The sequence below is a fragment of the Kogia breviceps genome, chromosome 4, assembly GCF_026419965.1.
Source record: "Kogia breviceps isolate mKogBre1 chromosome 4, mKogBre1 haplotype 1, whole genome shotgun sequence".
Lineage (NCBI taxonomy): Eukaryota > Metazoa > Chordata > Mammalia > Artiodactyla > Physeteridae > Kogia > Kogia breviceps.
Window position 1 is genome coordinate 42,491,552 of NC_081313.1, and position 22,038 is coordinate 42,513,589.

Consider the following 22,038-nt stretch of genomic DNA (forward strand, 5'->3'; position numbering starts at 1 on the left):
GCATGCTTAGTATGTTTGAAGGGCACCTGGAACTGCCTACTTTCAATGTCTACCTCTACCCCACTGGCTTACCAGAGTACTTGAAATGTTATCAATTAGAAAAATCTAACCTTTAGGTTAGGCTTTTATTTTGTTTATTAATTTTATATAAATTTATTTATTTATTTATTTTTGGCTGTGTTGGGTCTTCGTTGCTGTGCGTGGGCTTTCTCTAGTTGCAGTGAGAAGGGGCTACTCTTTGTTGTGGTGCACGGGCTTCTCATTGCGGTGGCTTCTCTTGTTGCAGAGCACGGGCTCTAGGCACGTGGGATTCAGTACTTGTGGTGTGTGGGCTCAGCAGTTGTGGGTCGCGGTCTCTAGAGCACAGGCTCAGTAGTTGTGGTGTACGGGCTTAGTTGCTCTGCGGCATGTAGGATCTTCCTGGACCAGGGCTCAAACCCGTGTCCTCTTCATTGGCAGGCGGATTCTTTTTTTTTTTTTTTTTTTTGTGGTATGCGGGCCTCTCACTGTTGTGGCCTCTCCCGTTGCGGAGCACAGGCTCCGGACGCGCAGGCCTAGCGGCCATGGCTCACGGGCTTAGTTGCTCCGCGGCATGTGGGATCTTCCCGGACCAGGGCACGAACCCGTGTCTCCTGCATTGGCAGGCGGATTCTCAACCACTGCGTGGCAGGCGGATTCTTAACCACTGCATCACCAGGGAAGCCCTAGGTTAGGTTTTTATATTCTAGGATTCTCCTTATTAAAATGCAAACAGCCATGGAAAAGTAATAGACTAGGTCTTTGACACATCAGATTGTTTGCCATCGTAACACCTAAACAGACAAGAGAGCCCTGCACAAATAGGACAGATAAGCACTAGTGAATAAGGGGAGGAAGAAAAGGTATAATTTACAAAGTGCTGTCTGGAGGAAATTTTTGAGTGAATTCCCTGAGAAAAACTGGGCACATAGAGAGGAGCAAGACTAGGTCCTGGGAAAAAAGGAAGAGGAAACAGAGTTTTAGAAAATGGAAAAAGGGAAGTTCAAAGCCAAATTAGCCACTTCTCAATTTGGTTTCAGGCTGGCTGGAGTGGTCAACTCCCAAAGGTCATAATCCCAGAGCAGCAGCAAAGCATGAAACAATCCTGAATACCAGGTCTAATATTTGGTTACCAGAAAGTCTGGGAAAAGCAGGAAAACAATCTCTAAGACCAGTGATTGCCAGTGGAATATTATCAAATACAGTATGGCATATTTTTACACCTTCCTGTCCTGCTACCCACATTCCTCACTCCACCCCAAACCAGGTAAAAAAACTAACAGGGGAGGGGAGGGGAGGGGAGGGGAGGAGAGGGGAGCGGAGGCATGCAGAGGGAAAAGTGGATTTATATAGTTTGCAAAAGTTCCCCAAATAATCATGACATGTATCCTCTACAGTAACAAGCTCCTTCTTCCACCTAAGTCTAGTTAGACCCCAGGTCGAACAAAATGATAAGCAGGTCCAGCACATTATCTTTTAGTCCAAAGCAGTTCTTAAAATTCTTGTATTTGAACCGAAACATGATTTTGACTGCCACCTAGTGGATGAGATAAAGTCAACCACAAACTAAACTGAGGATAAGCAATCTAAAAGTATCAAATGTTGTTCTTTATATTCTAACAGCCTAAGACAGTTTCCAAAAGTGTGGTTATATGTAAGATGATTTTAGGTAGCACAAGGATAAACGCTATTTTAACTACTTGGTATTTACTGCAATGCATATTAGAAAAAAGTATAAAAAATACATCATTTCACAAATACATGAAGATGAGACTAAATTAACCCTAATTTTTCAAAGTTAATAAATTTTAAAAATATATTAAATTATAATATTACACAGGTGGTACTGGGATATCACCAAAGTCATAAGGTGACTCTAAAATGACTGAAGTTTTAGAAATAGTTGTCTAAGTTGGTTCTTCTAATTGAAGACACTTTTCCCTCACTGTGTCTGGGATTTATGTATATAAAATGAAATAACAATGTTTTAAGGTACTCCTGTTTTTTTCCTCATCAAATAAGTTTCTGAAATTATTTCACAAGCAAATTAGCATTCAATACTGCTAAACCCCTATAAATACTTGCCTTCCTTAAAACGTGCTTACCTAGATAGTTATCCTGATTGAAAATAGTTGATTCCCTCTTATTTTGACAAGTTTCATTATAGAAAATATATTTCCATTTAATCTACACGGTTAAACAAATTCTCAGAGAACTGTTTGAACTCCTGCCAACCTATTGCAGTGGAATACACTTTAATGACCTATGTTCTATTGTCACAGTGGTCAATTATTAATCATAGAACTTAGAGGTCAAGAAAATCCTGAGATTTAATCAGCATTCATTAGTCCTTGTATTCACTGATATTGGAACATATAAGTGAAAATTACAAGATTCATTTCATTATCTTCTCTGATGGCCACCTTAAATGACAAAGATAAATTTCTCATGTGATAAATTTCACACTGCTCTAGCTGCAAAAAAGACTAAAAAATTAAGTATCTGGAAAATGGAAATGGGATTATCAAGACTAGCTTAAACGAATCCTCCTTCATCTCCTGGATTGGAAACTACTTCGACCCTTAACACAGTTAGGCTTTCGCTGGCAAAGAGGTGGGATTGTTGAATAGTTGGCTATTTACCGAATAGTAATCTGCTACACGTCCCACCTCAAGCACTCAGTTTCCTTCTGAGGAGGCAACCACTCTTATAGTTTCCTATTTATTCCCCCAGAGTCATTTATACATATTTGCATAATATAAAACTTGTTGATGTTGTTTTTACCCAAATGGTAATATACTATATACACTGCTCTGCACTTCACTTTTTTCATTTAACAAAATAAAGTTGAAGACTTGTTCCATTTTGATATGTAATAAAGCCACTTCCTTCTTTTCAATGGGTGAAAAATATTCCATTGTATCAATGTGCCATAATTTATTTATCCAGTCCTGTAAGAAAAGACATTTTAGTTGTTTTCAATCTTTTGTTATTATAAAAAATAGTGCATTAAACAACCTTGTGCATATATTATTTGACATTACAAATTAATGCTTAGAAATGAAATTGTTGGGCCATGTAAACTTTGGAATTAGTTGCTGGTCATGTTTTTTGGTGAGGGGCAGATCACATTAATTTTATGGATTAAAATGTAAAGAGCATGACATTGTATTTTGGAATCTTCCCTACTGAGACCAGTATATGCCTTTTTGTTACATGTCTTATCTTATTAATCCTAATATGCACATTTAATCATTTCTAAAATATGGATGCATCTCATAATCCAGGACATCTTTTAATCACTGTCAGCCAGGTGGCAGTCATGAAAGTAATTATTTCTGGTGGCACGACAGGTAACTGTCACCTGTGACCATTTCAGTCATCAAACCATTTAGGGACCACTTAAGGAAGAAATGTGAGCCACAGTGTTTAGAAAGCTTTCTGTGACACCTTCTGGTAAGATCAGGAAAGTGCAAGCATCAAAACTAAAAAGTGTCAGTGACTAGGAAGAAAATTCTTTCAAGAAATGTTACACTATCAATGTTCTCAGTGATACTAAGGACAATTTTGTGTGGGCAGGAAAAAAACACTGATTTTGATGACTGCAAGTCAAAAAGTGATTCAGAAGAATCAGACTCTATATGCGAAGAACCAGATTTGTAATATCTTAACTGATATATTTTGTTTATATTTTTATAATTACAAGAGTTCTTCTAGTAAACATCAAAATAAAATTCTAAGTCCAAAGAAATTGTTGCATCAGAGGTATGGGTAGCAAGTTATGTTAGTATTATATTAAAAACAACAACAACAACAACAACAACAACAGGGACTTCCCTGGTGGCGCAGTGGTTAAGACTCTGCACTCCCAATGCAGGGGACCTGGGTTCGATCCCTGGTCAGGGAACTAGATCCCACATGCATGCCGCAACTAAGAGTTTGCATGCCACAACTAAGGAGCCCACCTGCCACAACAAAGACGTGGCAAAACCAAATAAATAATAAATAAATAAATAGTAAAAAAAAAAAAAAAAAACGGCAGCACAACTTATAATCAGCATCTCAGATTTGAAGAAATACTCTACATGTTATTTTAGGTCTCTCAGTAGTATTTTAAAGTTTCTCTCATATAGATTTTGCACATCCTTAAGGCTATTCCTATGTATTTTATCTTTTTCTTCATTATATTTTCTCATCAGAATGCTATTTATTTTTGACTGTTTTGTAAACAACCACGTTACTGATTTGTCTTATTTATAATTTCAGTGGATTCTTTTGGGTTTTCCAGGTATGCAATGAAATAAATTTTAAACTCTAATTACCTTAAACTATCTGCTGGAATTTAAGCTCAATAAAGGTAAGGATTACCTATTACTTTTACAGTTCTATCCCCAGCACCTAGCATTTTACTTTGCACAAATCAGATAATCAATATATATTTGTTAAATGAGTTATATGCATCTTACTTCAGAAAACTTCCCAAGTACCCCTGACAGACAAGTGGAGTTTAGTCTAAAAAGTCAGATGTAAGTGAGAAAAGAGTATTTATATTTATTCTCTACCACATACAAACATACAGATCCTGTAAGAAACTGGATATTTTATAATCAGTTATATATATTTGGTTATAATTAGTTCTATATTAGTAATTAAAAACCTTAATTATAAAATAAATATTTTATTTTAAATACTTACCTTTTGGATCTTATATCTGATGAATCAAACTGGATATTCATAGGTTCAGGATTTATTTCATTATCTACCTCAGGGATGAGAAGATGGCTAGAATCACTATCCATATTTGCCATTTTTCTCAGACTCTGAGCACTGAAGAAGTCACTCCTATAATAAATCAGAAAAGAGAAACAATTTAAAGTTTAATTTAAAAAATATCTTACTATTATAGGTAATATATTTGCATGTATAAGAAATTGAAAAAACACAGGTATTTGCTGTAGATATCTTAATGAGCTACATGCCTAAAATATTTATATTATCAGAAACTTGTTAAGTTGAAATGGAGTTACTGCTTATTTTTCAGCTTAGTAAAAAAGAAGCAGGGCAATCCATTTCCAGTAATAAAATAGATTAGGCTACTTGGACTCATTTTCCTACAGAAAACATCTAAAAATACTGCATAAAATATTATTATTTTTTAAATCAGAGATCTCATAGCTTCATTTTATTTTATTTACTTATTTTTTTGTTTGTGAAATATATTAAAAGTTTGCTGATGACAGTTGGAAATCAAAACATTAAAACTTTTAACATAATAAAATAGCTGTGTTTGTGAAGATTTTTAAAAAGTTTCCTAAACCAATAAGACAGAAAAATTAAAAAGTAGTGAATATAATACAAATTAAACATCAACTGAAAATAGGAGTCCGTGTGTTAAAAAAAAATTAAGAGGTTGGTCAGGTATAAAGGAAGTCATCTTAAATTTCTAATACTGTTACAGTATGTACAGCACAGCTGAGGTAGGGTGATGGACAATACGACCTCTTGAAGCCCTTTACAATCTTTTTGTTGTTGTTGTTATTTTTTTTAATTAAATTAAATTTATTTTTTTATACAGCACGTTGGATGCAATATTTTTAAAAAATTTTTGAAAAGCACCTTTTAGTAAGGAAAAGCAGGCCATTTGCAGGTGAATTTAAGGAACCTAGGAAGTAAGTAGCTCAAAGAAGTTGCTTCTGCTCTGAGGGTATTTGCTGTGCCAGGAGAAACTGGGCTGAGATTTTCAAGACCTTGTGAAGTATTAAGAAAGTAGAAGACAAAACCCAAGATTCACCCAAAGTAAGGAACGACTGTAGTAAGAAATCATCTCCTCTCCCTACTTCCCATACAGCTGGGACTACAAAGAAGTTTACCATCAGATTAGGAGTTAACAAGAAGTAAAAGTGCCTCACTCCCTCACAAAGGAATAACAAGTTTTCTTGACACTGACTACAGCCTCTGTGTGTGTGTGTGTGTGTGTGTGTGTGTGTGAGCGTGTGCGTGCTTGAGAGAAATATTATATACCACAAACTGCACCTCATGTGGATTTGCAAGGTGATCAAAGAACACTTAAAGCTGTGAATATAATTTCAGGTTACTTGCTTGGTAGAGCTTACAGGCAATTGGCTGAAGCAAATGTAAATCTTTTCTATGAGGATACAGAAAACATTGATCCTAGGCCTCAAAAAAGACTTGCTAACAATCTTTCAAGAACAATGAACAGTACATAGTCAAAAATAACCTAGCATATAAAGAAACAAAGTACTATTAGTGAGAACCAGAAGAAACAGCAGAAACAGATCCACAAAGGCTTCAACTATAGGGATATCAGAATAAGATTATAAAATAATTATGCTTCCTATGTTTAAACAAATAAAGGAAAAAGTGGACATTTTCAAAAAGTAACAGCATATTTGAAAAGGACCAGAATGAATGTTTAGGCCTAAATAAATAATAAAAAAGAAAAAAAATAATAACACAAAGTGTAATAGCCAAAATTTAAAACTCAATGGATGCATTTTAAAGTTGAAGAGAGGGCGCTGGCAACATGGTAGAATAAGAAGCTACCTTTATCTTTCCCCTTCAACCAGTAAATCAGTAAAACATCCACAACACAACAAAGGTGCCTCTGCCCAACATACTAGGATGCTGGAGAATCTCACACATCTGTACATCTACAACTGAGTGGACTGGAACACACAGAGGAGGGGGAACTGAGGGAGGGAGAAACCAAGGGAAGAGCAAAGGCAGTGCCTGTAATCCTACCCCTCTGGCTGCAGCAGCTGAGACTGCAGCCCCAGAGTACTGGGTAGCAACAGGGGAGGCGGGGCACATGACTCCTGCCTCAACAGCCCCCATGGCCACAGAGGCAGAGACGGAGAACCTTACAACACTGAAAACAGCAAAGGTGCCCATGCAATCCTGGCTCTTCTTCCCTTTCATCTCCCTCCCCCTGCAGTCTCAGAGTCTGCGACTCAGGAGATCCTGGATGCGAAGGAAGAGTCCACCCTCCTGGCTGGTGATGCCAGTGACAGTAGCAGAAGCAAGGCACCAACAACCCTGGAGGCACAAGAAGCAATAATGAGGGCCCAGGGTAATGCCACTAACAGAGGTGATGGAGGATGGAGAGTAAGGGCTCAAATATAACCAGAGTTGGCTCAGGTAAGAAAAATCAAAAGATTGTGCTATAGCACCACCTACTGGAAAGCAAAAGAAAGGCCTCAATTTCTAATCTGTTTAACCCGTTATAATCAAGCAAAAATGTAAAAAAAAATAAAATGTGCCTGCGGAGAAACAGCTCATCAGGCAACATGAACCACAGTAACAGTGCACTACAAAAAGAAAATGACAATTCTCCAGAAACCAAACATAAAGTCATGCAATATTGTGATCTAATTGATAGAGAATTCAAAATAGCTGTTATGAAGACACTCGACAAGCTACAAGTTTTCTTGTAGAAAAGCAGTTTCAATGAGTTCAGGAATAAAATTAATGAACAGAAGTAACAAAGAGACTGAAACTAAAAAAGACCTAAACGCAAATTCTAGAGCTGAAGAATTCAATAAGTGAGATGAAGAATGAATTACAAAGCACTGGAAATAGAGCAGACCAAATGAAAGAGAGAATTAGCAAGCTTGAAGACAGAAATCTAGAAATGATACAAGAGCAAAGAGAAATACGATTTTTTTTTCTTTTTTAATGAGGAAATTCTATAAGAGCTATCTGATTCTTTTAGGAAGGGCAACATTAGGGTAGTGGGTATCCCAGAAGAGAGAAGGGAACAGAGTTTACTTAAAGAAATAATAGCTGAGAACTTCCCAAACCTGGGGAAGGAATTGGATATACAAATCCATGAAGCTAAGAGAACACCTAATTACCTCAACACAAAAAGACCTTCTCCAATACACATTATATTAAAATCATCAAAAGTCAATGACAAAGAAAAAATTTTAAGGGCAGCCAGGGGAAAAAGGATGATAACCTGCAAAGGAACCCCCATTTTACTGTCAGCAGATTTCTCACCAGAATCTTTACAGGCCAAGAGGGAGTGAGATGATATTCTCAAAATACCATGAAAGTTAAAAACCTTCACCCAAGAATACCCTATCCAGCAAAGTTATCATTCAGATATGAAGGAGAAATAAAGACTTCCCCAGATAAACAAAAGCTGAGGGAGTTCATCAACACTAGACCTGCCTTATAATAAATGTTGAAAGGAGCTGTTCTTCTACCAGAAACTAAAAGGCAAAAGTACACAGAATTTTGAGTAAGGTGATAAATATACGAAATCAGAAAATTGCAACTCTTTATTAGAATAGGTTTGTAAACACTTTATTATAGTGTAAAGGTTAAAGGGGGGGAGTAGAAAAAAATTTCAATTTGGTAACAAACTCACAATATAAAAAGGGATAGTTTGAGACAACAAAAACACAAAAGGGGAAGAGGAAAAGGACAGAATCCATATAGGTAAATGCAGCTAAGATGCTACCAGCAGGGACTTCCCTGGTGGCACAATGGTTAAGAATCCGCCTGCCAATGCAGGGGACATCGGTTCAATCCCTGGTATGGGAAGATCCCACTTGCCTCAGAACAACTAAGCCCATGCGCCACAACTACCAAGCCTGCGCTCTAGAGCCCGCAAGCCTCAACTACTGAAGCCCGTGTGCCTAGAGCCCATGGTCCACAACAAGAGAAGCCACCACAACGAGAAGCCCGTGCACCACAATGAAGAGTAGCCCCCACTCACTGCAACTAGAGAAAGTCTGCACCCAGTAACAAAGACCCAGTGCAGACAAAAATAAATAAATAATTAGGTAAATAAATGAATTTTAAAAAAGATGCTACCAGCAGAAAAAGGACTATTTTACATATGACAATTTTATACAAACCCAATGGAAACCACAGAACATAAATCCAGAGCAGACATGACACATAAAAAAAGAGGAAACTGAGAAAAACATCATAGAAAAACACCAAACCAAAATGATGGATGGAAACACAAGAAAAAAGAAATAATGGAGATGTAGAGTAACCAGAAAACAAAAGATAAAATGGCAATACTGTCTTCATCTATCAATATTCACCTAATTGTAAATGGACTGAATTCACCAATTCAAAGACACAAAGTGGCTGGATGGGATAATTCATCAAGAAGACATTACAGCAGTGATTCAGTTATACATATGTGTGTGTGTGTCTGTGTGTCTATGTGTATACACACACAGACACACATACACACATATATTCATTTTCAGATTCTGTTCCCTTATAAGTTATTACAAAATATTGAATATAGTTCCCTGTGCTATACTTCAATTAAAAATTAAATTAAATTTTAAAAAAGATATCACAGTTACTAATATACATGCACCTAACACAGGGACACCAAAACATATAAAACAACTATTAACAGACCTAAAGGGAGAAATTGAGAGCAACACAATAATAGTAGGGGACTTTTAACACCTCACTTACATCAAAGGATAGATCATTCAGACAGGAAGTCAACTGAGAAACAGTGGCCTTAAATGAAACGTTAAACCAGGTGGATGTGATAGATTTGTACAGAACCTTCCATCCAAATGCAGAATACACATTCTTCTCAAGTACACATGAAACTTTCTCAAATGATAGACCATATGTTGGGAAACAAAATAAGTCTCAATAAATTTAAGAAGACTGAAATTATATCAAGCATATTTTCCAGTCACCATGGTATGAAACTAGAAATCAACTACAAAGAGAAAGCTGGAAAATATATGGAGACTAAACAACATGCTACAGAACAACTATTGGGTCAAAGAAGAAGTCAAAAGAGAAATCAAAAATTACCTGAAAATAAATGAAAATGAAAATAGATCAAACCAAAATCTTTGGGATGCAACAAAAGTGGTACTAAGAGGGAAGTTTACAGCAATACAGAACTACCTTAAGAAACAAGAAAAATCTGAAATAAATACTTTATCTTTCACCTAAAAAAACTAGGAAAAAAGAGAACAAACAAAACCCAAAGTCAGTAGAAGGAGAGAAATAATATTGATCAGAGTGGAAATAAGTGAAATAGACTAAAAAGGCAATAAAAAAGATCAATGAAACTAAGATTTGTTTCTTTGAAAAGATAAAATAAACAAAACTTTAGCTAGACATAGTAAGGGAAAAATGCTGATAAATAAAACTACAAATGAAAGAGAAGAAATAACAACAGATACTATAGAAACAAAAAGGATTATAAGAGATTATGAACAGTCAAACACCAACAAATTGGACAACCTAGAAGAAAGGGACCAATTCTCAGAATCATACAATCTTCCAAGACTGAATCACAAAGAAATAGAAAATCTGAATAAACCAATCACTAGTACAGAGGTTGAAATAGTACTCAAAAATGCTTCCAAAAAACAATAGTCTGGGACCAGATAGCTTCACAGGTGAATTCCATCAAACATTCAAAGATTTAATACCTATCCTTCTCAAACTCTTCCAAAATACTGAAGAGGGGGAAATGCTTCCCAACTCATTTTACGAGGCTAACATCACCCTGACACCAAAATCAGACAGAGACAACACAAAAAAAGAAAAATTATAACCCAATATCTCTGATGATCATAGATGCAAAAATTCTCAACAAAATATCAGCAAACTGAATACAACGATACAGTAAAAAGATTATATGCCATGATCGGGTGGGATTTATTCCAGGCATGCAAGGATGGTTCATTATCTGCAAATCAATCAATGTGATACACCACATTAACAAAATAAAGGATAAAAACCATATGACCTTATCAATGGATGCAGAAAAAGTATCTGACAAGTTTCAACACCCATTTATGATAAAAAACTCTCAATAAAGTGGGTATAGAAAGAATGTACCTCAACATAGTAAAGGTCATATGTGACAAACCCAGAAGCTACACATGCTCAATGGTGAAAAACTGAAAGCTATCCTCCTAAATCAGGAACAAGACAAGAATGCCCCCTCTCACCACTCTTATTCAACATAGTATTAAAAGACGGCATCCATCCATCTCCTTCTTCCTACCTCTCTGGATGCTCCCCCCACCCCTGCAGGCGGCAACCTCAGTCCATCCTCACTGCCCCTGTCACATGATGGTAACAGTGGTGGGTCTTGCACGGATGTTCCGGAACTGGCCTGCATTGGTTGGTCGGGGGAGGCGCCTGTTCCACTTAAGTCAGGGGTCTCAGGTCGAAAGGCAACATTCCACCAGAGGAAGTGGCGAGAGGGAAGGGGGGGCACCCCTTGTAGCACTTCCCGCCTTGGTGCACTGTGTCTCTTCCACACCCTGCCATGGGCCCAGCGCACAGGCTGGGATGGGGAAAGGGGAGAGGCAAGTGCGGATGGCGGGGGCATTGGAGGACAGTCCCACGGATCCCTTTCCTGGGGGGAACTTGGGGCTGGAGGGCAGGAGCAGCATGTGTGTGCTGCTGAACACGTCCGTACCCAGGTCCTCTGCCACCCCTGGTGTGGGGAGTGGGCCGGGGGGCCTGGTTGGTTGCAGCCCTTGTGCTTTCCCCCTCCTCTAAAAAAAAAAAAAAAAAAAAAGTCCTAGACAGAGCAGTTAGGCAAGAAAAAGAAGTAAAAGGAATAAAAGAAATAAAATAAAGAAATAAAAGGAATCCAAATTGGAAAGGAAGAAGTAAAATTTAATAGTCTGCAGATGATATGATACTATGTATAGAAAATCCTAAGGACACCACCAAAAAACTACTAGAACTCATCAATAAATTTGGTAAAGCTGCAGATACAAAATTAATACACAGAAGTCTGTTGTGTTTCCATGCACTAACAATGAACAATCAGAAAGAGAAAGTAAGAAAATAATTGGGGGCTTCCCTGGTGGCACAGTGGTTAAGGATCCACCTGCCAATGCAGCGGACACAGGTTTGAGCCCTGGTCTGGGAAGATCCCACAGGCCGCAGAGCAACTAAGCCCGTGCACCACAACTACTGAGCCTGTGCTCTAGAGCCCACGAGCCACAACTACTGAAACCCGAGCACCTAGAGCCCATGCTCCGCAACAAGAGAAGCCACCACAATGAGAAGTCCGCGCACCACAACAAAGAGTAGCCAACACTCTCCACAACTAGAGAAAGCCCGCGTGGAGTAACAAAGATCCAACTCAGCCATAAATAAATAAATAAATATTTTTTTAAAAAGAAAATAATTGCCTTTACAATTGCAACATAAAGAATAAAATACCTAGAAATAAATTTAACAAAGAAGTTGAAAGACCTGAACAATAAAATCTATAAGACATAATTAAAAGAAATTAAAGACACAAATAACTGGAAAGATATTCTGTGCTCATAAATTCAAAGAATGAACATTATTAAAATGTTCATAATACCTAAGGCAATCTACAAATTCAGTGCCATCCCTATCAAAATCCCAAGCACAATTTTCACAGAAATATAATAGCAAAAAAAAAAAATCTAAAAAGTATATAGAACCACAAAAGACTTCCAATAGCCAAAGCAACCCTAAGAAAAAAAGAACAAAGCTGGAGCTATCACACTCCCTGATTTCAAACTATATTACAAAGTTACAGTAATCAAAACAGATGGTTTTGGCAGAAAAAGATATAGATCAATGGAACAGAATTGAGAGCCTGGAAATAAACCCACACTTTCATGGACAATATACAACAAAGAAGCAAAGAATATACGATGGAGAAAGGATAGTCTCTTCAATAAATGGTGTTGGGAAACTGGACAACCATTAAAAAAAAATGAAACTATGCCACTGTTTCACACCACACACAAAAATCAAGTCAAAACTGTTTAGACTTGAAAGTAAGACCTGAAACCATAAAAATTCCAGAAGAAAACATAGGCAGTAGGCTCTTTGACATCAGTCTTAGCAATATCTTACTAGATATGTCCCCTCAGGCAAGGGAAACAAATGGGACTACATCAAACTAAAAAGTTTCTGCACAGCAAAAGAAACCACTAACAAAATGAAAAGACAACTACCAAGTTGGGGAAGATATTTGCAAACCATATATCCAATAAAGAGTTAATATCCAAAATATATAAAGAACTCTTACAACTCAACAACAAAAAACCCAAACAACCCAATTTTTAAAATGGGCAGAGGAGATAAATAGACATTTTCCAAAGAAGACATATGGGTGGCCAATAGGCACATGAAAAGATGTTCAACATCATCAATTATTAGGGATTATTAGGGATCAAAACCACAATAAGATATCACCTCATACCCATTAGAATGGTTATTATCAAAAAGGCAAGAAATAACACATGGTGAGGATGTAGATATAAGGGAACACTTACACACTGTAGGTGGGAATATAAACTGGTGCAGCCACTATGGAAAACAGAATGGAGATTCCTCAAAAAATTAAGAATGGAAGTACCATATGATCCAGCTATCCCACTTCTTGGTGTTTATCCAAAGAAACACTAATTCAAAAAGATATATGCACTCTTATGTTCATCGCGGCACTATTTGCAATAGCGCAAGAAATATTTCCAAAGTACAGAAACAACCTAAGTGCCCAACAATGAATTAATGGATAAAGAAGGTGTGGCATATACGTACAATGAAACACTACTCAGCCATAAAAAAGATGAAACCTTGCCATTTATGACAACATGGATGAACCTTGAGGATATTATGTTAAGTGAAATAAGTCAGAGAAATAAATACTGTGTGATTTCACTTATATGTGGAATATAAAAAACAAAACAAATTAAATAAATAAATGAAAAACTAAACAAAAACAAATACATGGATACTGAGAATACTGAGTAGTGGTTATCAGAGGGAAAGGGGCAGACAGAAGGGTTAAGGGGAATATAAAAAACAAAACAAATTAAATAAATAAATGAAAAAACTAAACAAAAACAAATACATGGATACTGAGTAGTGGTTATCAGAGGGAAAGGGGCAGACAGAAGGGTTAAGGGGATCAACTGTATGGTGATGGATGGAAAGTAAATTTTTGGTGGTGAGCACACTGTAGGGTATACAGAAGTAGAAATATAATGAACAATTTTATAAGCCAATGGTACCTTAAAAACAAATAATAAATAATACTAAATAAATAAAATTACCAACCTTTATTAAAGAAATTGAAGAGAAAATTAATGTACTAGAAGATACATCAGAAGAAGTTATCCAGAACATGGCAAAGAGAGAGAAAAAAAAAGGCAAAAAATGTGGAAGAGAGGTGAAAAGACAAGAGATAGAATGAGAAGGTCTAACATGCATGTAATTGGTGAACCGGAAAGAGAGGAGATAGCAGAGGTAATATTGAAGAGGTAATGGCTTAGGATTTTTGAGAATTCATAAAAGATAATGATCTGCAGATTCAAGAAGTTTAATGAATTCAAGCAGAATCAATAAACAATATGCTACAGAGTTGGAAAAAAAATTAAAATTCCAGACCAAAGGGGGAAAAGATCAAGTGAAGTTCTTGGCATTAAAGTATTCTAAAGCCCTTGTATTGTCCAGATCAACATTACACTTTGATGTGATGTGTGGTGTAATTTTAAAGGTAACTACTAACATAATAGAAAACTATATAATTTATAATCTAGGAGAGGGAAAAAGGAGAATGTTAAAAAATAAATGACCTAAAGAAAGGTAAGAAAGGAGAAAAAAATGTAAAAGAGATAGGACAAATAGAAAGCATAAAATAGATAAGGTCCTCCCATTCTTTCTTAAACCCATGCTAATCAGGCTATCTTCCCCATCACTACACAAAACCTACTCTTATTAGACCAATGCCCTTCATATTGGTAAACTCAATTTCTCAGTCTTTAACTTGCTTGCCTTATCAGAAATATTTGCCACAAGGAATCACTCTCTTCCTTAATAAACTGATTCAACAGGGCTTCAGGTTTTTTCTATATCTCTGGTCCCTCCTCCTTTTCTGTCTCCTTTGCTCACTGTTTGCTCCTTGTCTCCAGAGTTCTTAAAATTGTAGAGTCTTGGGCTTCCCTGGAGGCACAGTGGTTAAGGAATCTGCCTGCCAATGCAGGGGACATGGGTTCGATCCCTGGCCTGGGAGGATCCCACATTCCACGGAGCAGCTGTGCCCGTGAGCCACAACTGCTGGGACTGAGCTCTGGAGCCTGCGAGCCACAACTGCTGAGCCTGCGTGCCACAACTGCTGAGGCCTGCACGCCTAGAGCCCATGCTCTGCAGTGGGAGAGGCCACCGCAATAAGAAGCCCATGCACCGCAGTGAGGGGTGGCCCCTGCTTGCCTCAACTAGAGAGGGCCCACACGCAGCAGCGGAGGCCCAACACAGACAAAAATAAACACATTTATTTAAAAAAAAATTGTAGTTTCAAAGGTCAGTCTTTGTACTCTTCTCTATTTACCTCAATTTTTAGGTAATGTTATCCTATTTCATGGTTTTAATATCGTCATTTGTATTATACAATACAGTAGCCACTAGTCACAAGTGATTAAATTTATATTAAAATTAAATTTTAAAGAATTCAGTACCTGAGTCACTCTAGCCACATGTGGCTAGTGGCTACCATATTGCACAGTGTAGGTATAAAACATTTCCATCATTGTAGAAAGTTCTACTGATCTAGATAATGACAAATTTCACATTATATTTCTAGCCAAAACTCTCTCCTAAATTTCAGACTTGCATATCCAACTACCGACTTAACATCTTTTTAAAAATTGAGATATAATTGACATATAACATTATACTAGTTTTAGATGCACAACATAATGATTTGGTATATGTATATATCCAACTTAACATTTTACTTGGATATAATAGACAAGTGAAACCTGTCTAAAACTGAACTTTTGACTTTTTTCCTGAAAAGCTACCCCATGCTTTGTTTTCCTGATTTCCGTTAATGGTATTCCATCCTTCTAGTTGCTCAAGCTAAAATTCTTGGAATCACTCATAACTTTTTTTTCTCAGTCTACATTCAATCCATTAGGAAATCTTGTTGGCTTTCCTTCAAATATATCCAGACTCTGACTACCATCATTTGTTATCAAGATTTCTACAGTGGAGCTCTCTGTTTGTACCCTTACAGTTTACTCGCCACACAAGCAGGTAGAGAGTTGTAGAGTGGTATAGTAAGGAATTTGGCCTTACCCAGTTGGTTGTTACAACTGAAGGAAGTGCTATTAGCACCCAGTGGGTAGAGACTAGGGATGCCGCTAAAGATCCTACAATGCACAAGCTAAACTTCCTACAGGGCTTCCCTGGTGGCGCAGTGGTTGAGAATCTGCCTGCCGATGCAGGAGACACGGGTTCGTGCCCTGGTCCGGGAAGATCCCACATGCCGCGGAGCAACTAAGCCCGTGAGCCATGCCCGCTAGGCCTGTGCGTCCGGAGCCTGTGCTCCGCAACGGGAGAGGCCACAACAGTGAGAGGCCCGCATACCGCAAAAAAAAAAAAAAAAAAAAAAAAAAAAAAAAAAAAAAAAAAAAAAAAACTTCCTACAACAAAGAATTACCTAGCCAAAAATGTCCTGAGACTGAGAAACCTGCCCTAAGGGGGAAAATAGGAGGTTGTGTTAGGGAAAGATAGGAAGGGACCTTACATGGTAATGGCAGTATTCTATTTCTTTAACTTGATTGTGGTTACATGGCCATTTGCTTTATAATTATTCAATATATGTATGTTCAATGCACTTTTTTGTAGGATGTTGTATTTCACAATTATTTAAAAAAAAGGGAACTCAGGTTTTAACACAAAACCAAGTGCTTCACCTTTTATCCTCAACCTGTAAGTTACTATTATTACCTTCACTTTATAGAAAAGGATACAAAGCAAGGAGAAGGTAAGTAATAGACTACAAAGTTAGTAAGTGGCAGAGTTTGAATTCAAGCCTACACAGTTTAAGTCAAGAGTCTGTATTCTTTGCCACTATGCTGTGCTGTTTTTCCTGTTCTTTGGCCTTTCCTCCTCTCTTTTACCTTTCACCTTTACTTCTCTTTCTTGTTACAGCCCAGACTACTCAACAAGTATAGTTTTTTAATTTTTTGTTTTTTTGTGGTATGCCAGCCTCTCACTGTTTGTGGCCTCTCCCATTGTGGAGCACAGGCTCTGGACGCACAGGCTCAGCGGCCATGGCTCACGGACCCAGCCGCTCTGCGGCATGTGGGATCTTCCCAGACTGGGGCACGAACCCGTGTCTCCTGCATCGGCAGGCGGACTCTCAACCACTGCGCCACCAGGGAAGCCCATCAAGTATAGTTTTATTATTGCTGTATTTGTTTAATGGAGTTTAATGTCCACTGATCTTATTTTTCTAATTGTAGCATTTACGGAAAAGTAGAAAGAAAATGGGGTTTCTGAGGGACAGTCCTATATTTGCCACTCACTACCTGTGTAATTTAAGACTAACCATTTAACCTCCACAAGACTATTTTCCCACTTGCAAAATGGAAATAATAACATCCTCTTCACTGGGGTGTTTGAGAATTAAATGACACGATGCATATTATACTTAGTACTTTGTAATGGGAAACTAAATGTTCAAATGTATTATTATTCCTTTCAAAACTTTGTAATGGGAAACTAAATGTTCAAATGTATTATTATTCCTTTCAAAAACCAAATAAAAATACTTCTTTTTTAAAAAACATATGCAGCCTCTTGAGTTTTTTCCTACTTTTTTTAATGAAAAATTCTTCTTAGTAACAAAGAGCTAAGCAAATATTGCCAACATGCCACTATTATGTGATAGAGATGTTGGTAACATGTTCTATTCCCCAGCATGTGTTTTCTTTTCTGTTTCTTTCCTTTCCACTTCCCTATTCTGCTCTTCTGTGTTTCTGTTCAACAATTAAGCCAAAGCTCTCATTAACAGTTCTACTGAAGATAAATAACGTTAAATAAAAATGTTAAAGTATTACCTTATAAGGTAATAATAATAATTTTAACAGTAACTTTTCAAAAAAGGCAAAACCAAATACAGTTGACCCTTCAACAATGAGGGAGTTAACTGTGCCTCTGCACAGTTGAAAGTTGGTGTATAACTTGACAGTCAAGTAACTGCAATTCTGCATCTGTAGATTAAACCAGTCATGGATGGTTTAGTACTGTAGTACATAATATTGAAAAAATTCCGCATATACATGGACCTGAGCAGTTCAAACCTGTGTTGTTCAAGGTCTACTGTATTACCATTTCCAATCAAGAGGGGCCTTACTTATCTTATAAAGAGTATGAACATAAAAATGATGATCTATTTTAAGATGAGACAACTAAAATACAGAGTAATGGTAAACTCTGAACAATATATTCATCCAACAAGTTCTCAGTGAGCCTCTACAAGGTACTGGGGTACTGAGAAAAATAGAAAAAAAAAAAAAACCTCATGGTCCCTATCCTCAACAAACTTCAAAAATATAATTTATGAAGTCAAGAAGTCAGGTAACTTGTCTTAAATCACTTAAATAATAAAACCTAGCAGGATGCTAATAACCAATTATGATTTTCTGTTCTTCAATTCACTTTTAGCTCATATCTACACCACTTGCTAGTCGTGGCTCCCAAATTAGCTTTGTAATAGATCAGTGCAAGATTTATTATTTTAAGGTAAAAAGTTTAGTTGACTGTTTGAAACATAGAGCCATGTAATGTATATATTCAAATGTGGAGCATCAGAACTGATCTTGAATATAAAGTGTACACTGTTCAATAGTAATTGTTACTAAAATCTCACTAAGATAAAAGGAACTGTGAATAAGCTAAGTAGTTTCATAAGAACAGTTAGTTGATATGCAAAAACAGAAGCTTCATTTTTCAGTTCCTTTTTTAATGTAATAAAACTGATTAATAATTCAGCTGACTTCTTTGGTCTTAAGTTTTGAAACTAAAGGCAGAATTAAGATTACTTTGACCCACTAATTTATAAGACTAGGATTGATAGTCCTATTAAATATCCTTAGTCTAAAACTGTCAATTTCACTAAATAACTTGAAAAAAGTATCTCCTGGATGTAATGAGTAAAAACATTCTATATAAAATATCAATGAAAAATACATTTTAAATTAAGGTGGATATCTAAGATCAGCAACAACTCAAGGATGCCCACTCTTGCCAATTTTATTCAACATAATATTGGAAGTCCTAGCCACAGCAATCAGGCAAGAAAAAGAAATAAAAGGATTCCAAATTGGAAAGGAAGTAAAAAGGTAACACTTTGCAGATGACATGACACTACACATAGAAAATCCTACGATGCCACCAGAAAAGTAGTAGAGCTCAACAATGAATTCAGTAAAGTTGCAGGATACAAAATTAATATACAGAAATCTGTTGCACTTCTATACACTAAAAATGAATTACCAGAAAGGGAAATTAAGAAAACAATCCCATTTACCATTGCATCAAAAAGAATAAAATATGTAGGAATAAACCTATCTCAGGAGGCAAAACACCTATACTTGGAAAATTATAAGACACTGATGAAAGAAACCAAAGACAACATAAACAGATGGAAAGGTATACTGTGTTCATGGATTGGAATTAATATTGTTAAAATGACCATACTACCCAAGGCAATCTACAGATTATTGCAATCCCTATAAAAATACCAAGGGCATCTTTCACAGAACCAGACAAATAATTTTAAAATTTGTATGGAAACACAAAAGACCCCGAATAGCCAAAATAATCTTGAGAAAGAAGAACAGAGCTGGAGGAACAATGTTTCTTGACTTCAGACTATACTACAAAGCTACAATACTCAAAACACTACGGTACTGGCAAAAAAAACAGACAAATAGATTGATGGAACAGGATGAGAAAGCCCAGAAATAAACCCATGCACTTACGGTTAATTAATCTGTAACAAAGGAGGCAAGAATATACAATGGAGAAAAGACAGTCTCTTCAATAAGTGGTGCTGGGAAAACTGGACAGTCACATGTAAAAGAATGAGATTAGAACATTTTCTCACACCATATACAGAAATAAACTCAAAATGGAATAAAGAACTAAATGTAACACCAGAAACCATAAAACTAGAGGAAAACATAGGCAGAACACCCTTTGCCATAAATCACAGCAACATACGTTTTTTTGACCTGTATGCTAAAGCAGAGGAAATAAAAGCAAAATAGGACCTAATCAGACTTAAAAGCTTTTGCGCAGCACAAAGGAAACCACCAACAAAACAAAGAGACAACCTACTGAATGGGAGAAAATATTTGCTAATGATATGACTGATAAGGGGTCAATACCCAGAACGTATAAACAGCTCATACAACTCATCAAAAAAACAAGCAACCCAATTTAAAAATAGAATATCTGAATAGACATTTCATAAAGAAGACATACAGATGGCCAACAAGCACAAGAAAAGATCCTCAACATCAGTAATCATCAGGGAAATTCAAAACCACAATAAGATATCACCTCACACCCATCAGAATGGTTATCATCAAAAAAGTAAGAAATAACAAGTCTTGGTGAGGATGTAGATATAACGGAACCCTTACACACTGTTGGTGGGAATGTAAATTGGTGCAACCACTGTGGAAAACAGTATGGTAATTTCTCAAAAAACTAAAAATAGAATTACCATATGACCCAGCAATTCCACTCCTGGGTATATATCTGAAAAAAAATGAAAACACTAATTCAAAAAGATACAGGTATCCCAATGTTCATTGCAGCATTATTTACAACTGCCAAGATACGGAAGTAACCTAAGTGTCCATCAACAGATGAAAGGATAAAGAAGATGTGGTATATGTATAATGGAACACTACTCAGCCATAAAAAAGAAAAAAATTTTGCCATTTGCAACAACATGGATGGACGTGGAAGGTATTATGCTAAGTGAAATAAGTCAGACAAATACTGCATGATATCACTTATATGTGGAATCTAAAAAATAATACAAACCAGTGAATATAACAAAAAGGAAACAGACTTACAGATACAGAGAACAAACTAGTGGTTACCAGTGGAAAGAGGGAAGCAGGGAGGGGTAAGATATGGGTAGGGGATTAAGAGTTATAAACTATTATGTATAAAATAAATAAGCTAGAAAGATATATTGTACAACACAGGGAATACAGTCAATATTTTAAAATAACTATAAATGCAGTATAACCTTTAAAAATTGTGAATCACTATTTTGTACACCTGTAACTTATGTAATATTGTACATCAACTGTATCTCAATTAGGAAAAAAAAGGAAAAGGAAAATAAATAAAGATGGACATGGCATAGGAATTAAAAGCTTGGAAAACAAACATATAGTAGAGAAGTTATTAACTTTAGAGAGTTTTTAAAATATCATCTCAATTTTAAAAATTAAATATTTTAGAAATTGAAAAGTTGACTGTCAGGAAGCCAGTACCCTTTCATCAAAAAGAATAACTTAAAGAACTTCGGGGAAATTTATAAAAGAAAATCTAAAGCACATAAAATAATCTATAAATTAATGTGTAAGCATTTGGAACTATTCCAAGCACTACTAAACTTTATATAGGAGTTTGCTACTATTATTTGTGAACTTAAACTAAGTTTAATGAAATGAGCTTAATGAAACTGTTATACTGTGGGAGGAAAAAGTCATAAACAGAATTGTTAAGAAATGCTAGAGAAAATTTTTAATATTGGTAAGCAGGCAGAACCTTATTGCTCCTAAATCTACAAAAAGTGATGAAACCACCTTCAGAAGGTATTCATTTGTTTGAATTATACACAATGGTTAAATTGGGATATGGCCTATTCTGATTCTATTAAGTAGAATGTGGTGGTTGATAGCTCACATAAGACTGCTTGGATTTGAATCCTGGATTTACTGTGTGACTTTGGGCAACTTACTTAAATTCCCTAAGGGAATTTGGTCTGAGATTTAAATGAGATAATGCACATAATAATGTGACCAGCCCACAGTGAGTGCTCAATAAACATAGCTATCATTTTTATTATGAATTTAGTTATTTAAAAGTAACTAGCAAAATTATATTTTGGCTTAATTTAGTGGCCTGAATAAAATCAGCTGACATGTGTACATGTCTTTAGCA

General features: G+C 36.3%; 1 protein-coding gene across 12 annotated transcripts in view; it reads right to left on the reverse strand.

The window, feature by feature from the left end:
• Positions 1-22,038, reverse strand: part of SLC38A9 (solute carrier family 38 member 9) — a 97,682-nt gene that overhangs the window by 71,243 nt on the left and 4,401 nt on the right. For 11 of the 12 annotated variants that reach the window (XR_010840139.1, XR_010840138.1, XM_067030977.1 and 8 more), the window contains exon 2: positions 4,714-4,860. Coding sequence is in view for 5 of the 12 variants with exons in the window: in XM_067030977.1 (XP_066887078.1) it covers positions 4,714-4,826 (113 nt within the window). In the remaining 7 variants the exon portion in view is untranslated. Of the gene's footprint in view, positions 1-2,660; positions 2,742-4,713; positions 4,861-22,038 lie in introns of those variants that run through there. The other variant, XM_059061126.2, reaches the window with a different exon arrangement.